Raw genomic sequence first — 10,332 nt, forward strand, 5'->3', positions numbered from 1 at the left:
CGACGAATGAGAAACAGGCATGATCCTCGTCTGCAGAGTCACATAGCCAAAACTCTGAATGCGCAAACACGCAAACACGAAGTCCGATCTGCAGGCTGCCCACCTTGAACACGTAACGACATCATCATCCGCATCATCATCTTCATGCTTCCACTTCCCAAGTTCCCAACATGACCTGTTTTGGCTTCAAAAGCGCAAATGCTATATGCAAAGCTCGGCGCTTTCCGTATTCATCCACGTATTCCGTATTCATTCATCTATTTCCCCCTCTTTCTTCCCAACGAAGGCATCGAGGCTGTGCGCATCCATTCCTCGCAACTCACATCACGCATCACATCAGTCAACTAGCAAGGACACCAAACAGAAGCAAAACCAAAAAAGCCCGACCTTTTCCCATCAAATCCTCCAATAGCTTCATCCCCAGCTCCAGCTCCAGCTCCGGCCCCCCCCCCCCCCCCCCCCCCTTTTTTTTTTTTTCCCCTTGATATTGCCCTATTGCCTCATCCTCTGCATCTCTCGTCATCCTGCCTGCTGCTCCCATTCAGTCTTCCTCTTTTGCGCCGCTTCACTTCCCCGATGAGCCTTCGCCTCAATCGGGCCATCCCCCCTGTCTTGTTCTAACCCTGTTCCAAGCCCATCCCTCCCCGCAATCTCCAAAAGGCCGTCAGCCAAGCAAAGCTGCCGCCTCATCATTGGCTCCTCGCCCTGCGCAGGCTGTTTTGTCTCACGTTTCGTGTGGAGTAAGCAATCGATAGGCAATCTCCTATCCCTAACGAGGACTCCACCAGTGGCTGGTCAAACGCTGTTTTCGCCACAGCGCCTGCGGGAGAAGCACCGGTCATATCAATTTGCGGCTTTGAGGCGCTTCGCGAGGCGATCTGGGGAAATGATACTTGCGATACTAGACAGATAACAAGGAAGTTACTTGTATGGATACTTGTAGTAGTAGCCGTAGCAGTAGCGAAGCTTGTTCACCGCTCCAGCTACCGGGGATTAACTGCATTCTGTCTAGAACAACAAAGTAATCTGCCTGCTTTCGAACAAATTAAACCAAGTCAACGCGCCCATGGCTGTCTCTCTCTGGCAATACTACTCCATAATATCCCATAATATCCCACCAGACAACCTCGGCCAAGCATTGGGATCGCCAGACATCTGCAAAATCTCGCACTTCAGATGACCTGCTCCATCTAGATTGGCACAGCTATGGTGGAGGGGGCTATCATTAAAAGTTGTAAGATCTACAGAAGCGTCTAGATTGACAATCTCGATGCCTGGCGCCGACCATCTTCTCCGTACTTACCGTCCTCTTTGCCTGTGCATAAGCCCCCAGGTTTTGCTACATACCTACCATATTGGCATAAGCGGTCTCGCTTCACCGTGTTGACACTGCCGAGATCCTACTCTTCTCAAACAACCTTATGCAAAGTTCAAGTTCACCGAGAGATAGAGCTCTATCTGCTCATCGCCATGTGGATACCAACTCATTGTATCAATTACTAAGGCCCTAATAGCTGTATTTACACAATGCCGACGCTGTCATCGGTCCAATCATGAATGTCCTACACATTCCATCATTCTATCCATCTGTTCTTCCTTGAGTATTTTTTTTTTTCTAATTTGCTTGTTTGTTTAATTTGATCAACCGCCGTCCAGCTGATTGTTCATTATTCGGCCAGCCTCCAACTCGCTCGATATGCCAGCACATAAAAATGGGAAATACTAATAGATACGACGATAAATTCCAAGCCTGGAGCACTGGGTATTTTGTTTTGGGGTAAAAAGTGAGAAAGAAAATGAACGACGCATTTTAGTGCTCCAACAGACGCAAGCTACCCTGCACGACAACGTTCTCGAGGATGGATCCGGGAGGAATGTCGATGGTGCTTCCCTCGGTCGCAACAATGATGACTGTGCCCTTGAACGTCACGCCACGGCCCAGGTTGACGGCACCGGTAATGGTGAGGTGGTCAAGCTCAAGCACCTTGGGGATAGAGGGGATGCGCTTCTGGAAGTCTGAAACCTTCTTGAAGTCGCTGCCCAGCTTGATCAGAGGAGCATCGCCGAAACGAGCGGCGCTCATCTGGAGCTGGCCGTGCTTGAGTGTGTACAGGTCAGACTTGACCAGCATCAGGTCAGAGCAGGTCTTGACGGGCAAGAATCGGCGACGAGGAACGTTGACACCGTGGGCGTTGTTGAAGTGACGGATGGCAGCACCGACAGCAGTCTCGAGCTGGAGGATGGAAATGTCTGACTCGCCCTTCTTGTCACCAGGGATGGTCTTGCCGTTGGGGATAATCTCCATAGCCAACTCGTTATTCTCCACCACGCGCTTGATGGCGTTGAGGTTCAGCCAGATGTTGTTGGTGTTGAAGTACTTGAACTTCTTGATGGACTTGAACTCGTTGACGTGCTCCTTGGGCACCTGGGCGATTTCCAGCAGGCGGACAGATCCCTCGTAGTCAATGATGGTACCACCCTTGACGTCAGCCTTGGTCTTGTTGGTCAACTCCATGATGTACTCAGCCTTGGTCTCAACCATGTGCTGGAGAATGCGGAGATCAACAACGGCGCCCAGGTTGTCGACGTTGGACAGGAAGATGATCTCGATGCCACGCTCCAGCAGCTTGTCAAGAATGCCAGAGTTGTACAGGGACTCGAAAACGTCACCGTGTCCGGGAGGGTACCACTCGGTGATGGATGAGTTGAAATCCTTGGGGACAGGCAGCAGCGAGTCCTTGTAGATTCTGGGGTATCGGGACTGGTTGAAGGTGAGAATGTCCACGTTGTGGCCCTCGTACTTCTTGATGATGGCAGCGGTGTCATCGTTGGTGTTGAAAGAGTTCATCAGGAGGAAGGGAACGTTGACGTTGTATGTGCGGTTGAGGTACTCGATCTGGCGGACAGACAGGTCGAGGAAGGACATGCCGTCACGGACCTCAATGACGGACTTGGGTCCAACGCAACCCATAGAGGTACCAAGACCTCCGTTGAGCTTGAGAACGGCGAGCTTGCTCAGGAACTGAACGGACTCGGTGTTGGCAAGGTCCTCGTAGTCGACGACCTGGCCCTGGGCAGGGGGGGCAATGCGGTCCCAGTCGCTATGACCTCGTTAGCAATCTTCCATCTTGTAAATTCGTAGGGAAAGGAGGGGCAACATACACCGCATTTCCCTTGGCCTTGTCGTTGAGGTATCGTCGGAACAGAGCAAAGAAGTTGTCCATCTCGGTCTCGAACAGCTAAACAAGCGATTGGCGTTAGCAAAGCCACCATAGCGTTTGGCACCTTGTAGTTTTGTTGAGCTTACCTTCTTCTCCTTGGGGTCCTCAACGGTCTCGGCGAGGTTGGTCAGGGCATTTCGCATCTGAGCGGCAGCGACATTGGTCGAGGTGTTCTCGAAGGCCTGGGCGTGATCGATTAGCTCGTGCTCTTTGGAATCTTTATCTCGTGACATTTTGAAGCTTTCAATAACGACGGCATAGCATGCAGCATCAAGGCGTAGAGTAAATGGATTGAAGAGAAAGGGAAAGGGGGAACGCAATAAATAGGCAGAGCTGGTCGGCCGTGAATAGATGAAACGCTTGCGATGGCGCTCAACAATCACGGCCGTCCATCACCTGATGGGAAAGTGCACAAGGCGCCAAGCCACTCCCGCGGCCATTAGTTTTTCCCAAGGCCTTGTTTTTACTTTTTGCTTATCATGATGTTGCCGCAACCAGCGGGCGTAGTGCGCGCATTAACACGACCAAAAAGCTCAGCTATGAGGGGTATGTAGCCGTTGCGACTTGAGAGTCTCTGTACAGCTATGCGCCCCGCGCCAGCTTACTGCCCCTCACCCAGAGCTTTGTATCGCGATTGCAGACAAAAATCATGATAACAGAACAAGGGACTCTGGAAAAGGATTCCAGGAATGATTCAAAGAAAGAATTGACCAAGCACTTACCATGTGACTGCGAGTCTTGCCGTGGTGACGCTGCTCGAATCCATTGTCATCGGGATTCGGCTTGAGGTGCGTTGGCAAAGCACTCTTGACGGCCGACATTGTGTCTGGTGATGTGTGTTTGCTCGTTTGTGGTTGCTTGTGAGACGCCTCGTACGCTGGCGAGCTTCGATTTCCGGCGGATCGCAGCGAAAAACGAAACTATTGCGAGGAAGAGTTGAGAGAAAGAGTGTCGATGATCTCCAGTCCAAGTAGGGGGGAGTATCAGTTCTTAAGGTGGGGTGCGCGAGATGGTCTGGCGGGGTGGATTGAGCTTTCCCCCAAGCAGGATGTTTAGTCCAAAAACCTAGCAGCGCGGCCCAGTTAATAAATACTACTTATGAGAGTAAAACCGGAGCACTGTGCCATTGCGTGTTGCGTCTTGTTGCATGTGCGATTTTGCAGTCTTGACGTCAATGGACGACGGGACGTGCAGCAAGCAGGCTTACACCAGCAGCACCAGCGCAAATCGGGGGGCGAAAAGTGATGATGGTGGTGATACGTACGATAAGAGACACAGGAGCTTGAAGCTTCACTGGAGAGGCAGTTCAGAGGAGGAATGAAATGAAGCTTCAATGCAGAGAGCTCTGGTTTTATCAGAAAACGGGGGCAGCCCCTATCTCATTAGCTCAATGGCTGCCGCTGCTGCTGCCGCTCCTTTTTCTGGATCCCAATCGTCTGTGTCGTGTCGATTCCCCTGAACAATCAAATCACGACGCTCCCCACTAGCATTTCGCATCGACCTTGGAGGCGCGAGTTATCCCGGCCGAAATTGGAAAAGGAGCCCAAAGTTCGGCCGGGGGGGGGTCCAATTACCGGAACTTTGTCGTTCATTATGGGGAGCTCTAGCTGCTCTCTCCTACTTCTTCTATCCTAACTGCAACTCAAGTCTCTGTCTTTGTTCGCCGCCGCGGCATTGTCCAGGAGAGACAAGTTCCAGGACCAAAAAGCCTGTTCTGAGGGGCCAAAAGACGCCCATCCACTTTGCACAATGAATCAAACAGAGAGGGGGATCCGCAGTTCAGCAACGGACCCCGCCACCTGCTTTTTCTGCCTGCTTAACGGCCCAAGCTTATTGTCCAAAAAGTCAAAAAGCGGCCAATTGTGCTGCTACTTGCCAAGTACCCAGGTACCAACGCATGCCAATCTTTTCCCAACAAGATGCCACGCTTTGGCTTTAGGCGTGTCCCGGTGAAAGATGAGAGATAAACTAGAGCCAGGCAGTGTGACAGACTGTGAGAAAAAAAAAAATCTCTTTTCTCCTACTGTTGCTATGAATAGGTTGCACAGCAGAAAAGATTTTCACATGCAGTGTGGTGGGTTAGATATTGTATATATGCACGGCGATATGCATCAGCGCCCAGAGGCGATACGCAACCTGCGGCAAAATGACAAGATGGTTGCCTCTGGCTGCCCAAAGAGCTGTCGTTGGGCTGCGTCCCGATAGGCCTGTAATCCCTCAAAGAGGAAGAAAAAAATGCCTCGGGCCTGGTCTCGACCAGCTTGCTTCCTGGTGAGCATGTGCAGAGTCGGATCGCATAGGGGAAGTAAGGAGGTGAAGCTCATCCGCTCGGGTTCAGTCAATAACGAGTTTTGACATGTCCCTTTCCCAAACAAGTCCAGATTGCCTACAAGAGAACTAAAGTTCTACTAGCCGGCAGTAGTGCCGGCTCTGGTCGGTAGAGGCCATCCGAGTGGTCTCACGCTTGAGAGCGCCACGATGAAGTATCCCAGTTGTCAATCTCATAGCCCAGCAACAAGCACATCTCATCCTCTGGCGGCCGCAGGACAAATACTAGCATTGACAAATTCTCACAACTGTTGAGGGAATAGAAAATTTTTCTCGTGTTATCAGCTGAATGTTAGGTTAGGCATCGACACATTGCCGCTGTAGACTCGCCAATACTACCTACCGCCTCTGTCGCTCCGTATCTCCTTTCACGGCCCGGGCTTATATTGGCCCAAACACGTGGGGTTAACGAAACACTGACATTGCTCGGAATCAGACTCAGACTCTGTAAAACCACGCAACCGGCACGCGAATATTGGTCTCGTGAAGGAAAACAAATATATCCAGAGGCAAAAATAGGCTCGATATTGCAGATATTGCTACCGTTTCGCTAACAAACTCTCTGGTCCACTGCAAGAAATGACGATAATTTCCCGTGGTTGCTCCGCCTCTGGATAGCATCAAGCGGCCGTCCAGCTTCAATCTCCACAAAGATTCTCCTGACCGGGGCAAAAAGCGACGGACTCTGCTGCTAGTACGAGAGGGAGAGCAAAGATCTTTAAATAACTTGGAAGCTTCCAAAAGCAAGCTGCACTTATAAAATCGACCGTCTTCCGCTCCCTTCTCGAAGACAATGACGCACATGGGAGACTCCGCTCTTCCACTACGGAGTCTCCATTGTCGGCAAATGCCACTGCCATCATAGGCTTACGTGATCCACGCAAGCCACTGCTCCCATCCGATAACGTAGTGCCTAGATAGGATAATCAGAACGCCATGAAAACCGTCCAGCGGGTCTAGAATCGCTATCAGCGCCTGCAACGACCACTAAAACGTGCTGAATCGCCCCAAACATGAAGCCCAGCCATCCAGTCACAAGACCCGTGGCAGCACGCCGGCTCTTGAATGGTCCGTGCATCCCGATATTCCCACGACAACGTTGCATCTGGGGCTCAAGTGATGATACCAAAGTAGAAAGTAGATGGAAAAAAAAGAAGCAGCCTTTTGGCCTAGATAGCGCCGGCAGGGCGTCTAATGCATTTTGCCTTTTTTTCTTCTGCGTCTTTCGAGTTCCACGATGACACATCCGGAGCTTCCAGCAACGCAGTCTAGTGGAGTCTTTTTTTGCTGTTGCAGTGATTGAGTGACGAAGAATCTTCTGGCATTTGGATTCGGGCCAGAGCCTGATATGCTTTATATTCGCCATGTACCCCACGAAGTCCTCTCGAGGTCGTTTCGAAACCTCACAGCGCCGCAGACCTTGACTCTTGTTGCAGCCAAGATACGCCACTGAAACTTGTCTGTAACCATATCCCCAGACTAAAGTTCTCGTCGTCTCTCTAGTAGCAGCAGGTGGCAACGTTTGGTCACTGTCCGGTCCCGGAATCCACCCTCGGCATCGTCCGCCCAACGCCTTATATCTCGTCGTCATTTGTCAACACCCAGCACTCGAGATATTCTCCAAGCAAAAACACCTCCCTCCATACACACACAATGGGTTCTTTGAGTGTCACCATCAACCTCCCATTCTGGCACATCAACGTTCCTGAACGGGAGCGGACGCCTCACTGCCCTCCCTTCCTCGTCGGCCTCAACCCGAAAGATCTCCGGACGGTGTCAACACCAGACGCAGAGTATCGCACTCAGACATGGGAAGAAGTGTGCTACCTCATCAGGACAAACAACCTGGAGCGTTTCCAGCGCATCCCTTCCAACCTGCGCCGCTACAAAGCATTCACCTACCGCCTGGGCAAGCTTTATGGCAGCATCGCCAACTTCGTTCTAAGTGAACGTCTGCGCTGGGAACTGCCCGTGACGCCTCGCGGCCTTCCATTCCAGTACGAAGATGACTACAAGATTCTTCACAACGACTGGCCCTATGGACTTGACCCAAGAATCGTGCACTTGGTTGTCTGGACCAAGTTTGAGCTCAAGGCCGTCTCTGCCACTGGCGACCTGACGGACAAGGCGAGGAGGGAAATCGACGACTTCGTGACCAGGACATTCCGGTCCCGAATGCCCTCAAACCAGGTGAGTTGTAACACTGATTCAGCTCTTGTCGGAGATTTCTAAGAAGTTACTCTGATGCTGACTCGAACACAGGTCATGTGGTTCAAGAACTGGGCTGCTCTGAAGTCGATTCATGCCGTAGAGCACTTCCACGTCATGCTCTTCAACCCAGACCCGGAGTTCATCAAGGAGGTCACAAATGGCGATGTGCCTCAGTGTGAGAAGGCCGACATTTAGACGAAACGTGCTCGGATTTGCGATGTGATGATTTTACGACTTCTTTCTTTCGTTGATTTTCTCAATGTTCATGATTCGGTGTTTTGGTTTAGATTAGAGTCGAGTACTTAGACTTTGGAGTTTTCATGTCCTTCGTTTACAGGATAGAGGTTACGGACTTATACAAAATAGATGGTTATAAACAACATCAAGGGCATAGATTTTAGAGCATAGCGCACAGCGGAACTGTATGCTATTTCATCATCATAGAATCATTATAAATTAATTATACAAGATTAATACGTATATCTGTGTATATTTGTGTTCACCGTGCATTTTCTTTTTCCCGTATATGCATGTGCGTGGATTTTGTGTATCAAAGCCTCAAAAAGCTGCTATCTTGTAGGGTAAGTTTCAACCGTAAAACTGCGGAAACTTGCATAACTGCGGAGCCCAATGCTGCACATGCTCAAAAAACGCCGATTTGAAAAATTGCTCAGGTTATCAAGAGTGCCGACTGCAAACCGTACCAGAAACAATAGCCTCGCAATGTATCGATAAGACAATTGTCTCACTGCAATTTAATCATTTGAGTTGCGCGGCATCTCCCTTGCATCCAACCGCCATAGGTTGCACAGCCAAATTTTTGGTTACCCTCTAATAATAACCCCGCCTTCGGTTTGGGCCATTTTCCCTCTTCCTTCACCGTTTTCTCAGTGAACAGACCGCTTAATTACGAACTTGAGGCCTCCAAGGAGGGAAAAAAAGAGGCCCGAGGATACGAAGGGCCCAACTGGAAAGGGCTTTATTCTGGGATACGAGGGGCGGAGGAAAAAAGTGAGATTTTGTCTCAACATCGGCAGCGCCTTTAAGAAAAGAGACGAAAGAATTCCAGCCGCCCAACAAAACTCTGATTTTCTCACTAAGCAAGGCTGCGACGACGACCTAAAAATACAAGGGCGTTGTTTTACGGATTCAACGCCCTCTGCCAATTGCCGTCATAAGGCTCACAACTTCACTTTGAATTGAAGGGAGATAACAGGGGGGAGGGGACGAAGGATAAAAAATGGCAGATTTGGAGCCCAACTGGCGAGTCCGCTTTCTGGCCGGCCAGCCTCCCGCAAAGGTGCGGGTGCGAAATCTTCAGACGCACATCGAAGGACCATCCGATGCCTGGAACAGGAAAGGAAAGCAGCAGCCGCTGTCTGTATCCGCCTCTGTCATGCTCAAAGAGGCTTTTGACACATCGTCATCTGGCGATAAGGTGGCGGATGACACCGTGCATTATGGATTGCTCAGCAAGGCGATATTGGCTTCATTAGAAGGCAAGGGACCGCAGCATCCGGCCAAGGAGAAACCTGTTGATGCAGCTAGCACAAATCGATTTTCAAGTTTACGAGACGTCGTGAATACAATCTGGGAAGATCTTACCAACCAAGATGCCAATGGAAAAAACAAGTTTCTCGATGAAGAAGAAGAAGAGCAGGCAGTGAAGTCGTTCTTGAAGGTCTCAACAATTCGATGTTTCGAACTCACTGCCCACCTCCCCAAAGCTTCGCTGCTAGGAGGCGGTGTGAGTCTCACCAGAATAGCCCTCTTTGGACGTGATGGGGAGTCAAGACCTCAGCCAAGAGGTATGAGCCTCAAGATCCATGACCTCAGGGTTCCTACTCTTATCGGCGTCAACGACAACGAGAGGAAGGCGAAGCAGGTCGTCGTTGCAACCATCGAAATTGACAAATTTAATATTGACGAGGATGTTTTCACAATGATTGAAGCGGAGACAGTTGAGGTGAGTGAATACTACATGGACCAGCCAGCTTGATGTTGCAGTGAAGCAGTTTTGGATACTGAACACTTATATGATAGGTCATGAGCCAATCCTCGTTTGAGACACTCGAGGCGCTGGCCAACACTCTGGCTTTCCGACTTGCCAGTTACTTGCACTCATCCCAAGCCGGGTCGATGAACAGAAAGGGATGGCCCATTAAGATTGCACTGGAGAAGCCAATTGCTGTCGTCCTCGCGGATGCCGCATGCGTGCAGTTGAGTGTCATTTCATCCGAAGTACTTGGTGGGATATAATAATGAATTAGTAAACAAACCAAGGAATAAGCCCCTTTAAACACACACATAACAAACAGTAGCATCATGATGGAGGCATTGTTGGATAGCCCTGAACCAACAGGAACAGTCGATGCTTGATAATCAATACTACCACTAGATATCCATAATGTTTTTCCTTTGTTCAGGGTGATTCGCCAGGTAGGGCTGAGCGTACCGTACTCCTGATTGCATGCCTGTACGAGTACTACACATACGGTGTCTTCTATACATACCGTGTGTTGCTTTGTGCGTTGGGTGGCTGATATCGGCTCTCATATCCATGACCCAACAC

At 50.2% G+C, this 10,332-nt stretch overlaps 3 protein-coding genes across 3 annotated transcripts; 2 read left to right on the top strand and 1 right to left on the bottom strand.

Moving 5' to 3' along the window:
• Window positions 1–1,810: 1,810 nt before the first annotated feature.
• Window positions 1,811–4,042, bottom strand: GGI43DRAFT_382774 (UTP glucose-1-phosphate uridylyltransferase; the record flags this gene model as incomplete). Its single annotated transcript, XM_083203278.1, has 4 exons — window positions 1,811–3,101; window positions 3,163–3,239; window positions 3,308–3,403; window positions 3,944–4,042. 4 exons carry the CDS (start codon window positions 4,040–4,042, stop codon window positions 1,811–1,813), a joined length of 1,563 nt encoding a protein of 520 aa, XP_083061644.1.
• A 2,954-nt stretch (window positions 4,043–6,996) lies between these two features.
• GGI43DRAFT_345275 (GIG1 family protein) lies at window positions 6,997–8,478 on the top strand. The gene is made up of 2 exons (XM_083202190.1): window positions 6,997–7,739; window positions 7,812–8,478. The coding sequence occupies exons 1-2, from the start codon at window positions 7,203–7,205 to the stop codon at window positions 7,953–7,955; spliced, it is 681 nt and encodes a 226-aa protein (XP_083061645.1). The 5' UTR covers window positions 6,997–7,202; the 3' UTR covers window positions 7,956–8,478.
• Window positions 8,479–10,087, top strand: GGI43DRAFT_345498 (dihydroneopterin aldolase). The gene is made up of 2 exons (XM_083202192.1): window positions 8,479–9,726; window positions 9,804–10,087. The coding sequence occupies exons 1-2, from the start codon at window positions 9,001–9,003 to the stop codon at window positions 10,017–10,019; spliced, it is 942 nt and encodes a 313-aa protein (XP_083061646.1). The 5' UTR covers window positions 8,479–9,000; the 3' UTR covers window positions 10,020–10,087.
• Window positions 10,088–10,332: the final 245 nt, after the last annotated feature.

This window comes from Trichoderma evansii (assembly GCF_050947405.1).
Source record: "Trichoderma evansii strain SZMC 28006 chromosome Unknown GGI43scaffold_7, whole genome shotgun sequence".
Taxonomy (NCBI): domain Eukaryota; kingdom Fungi; phylum Ascomycota; class Sordariomycetes; order Hypocreales; family Hypocreaceae; genus Trichoderma; species Trichoderma evansii.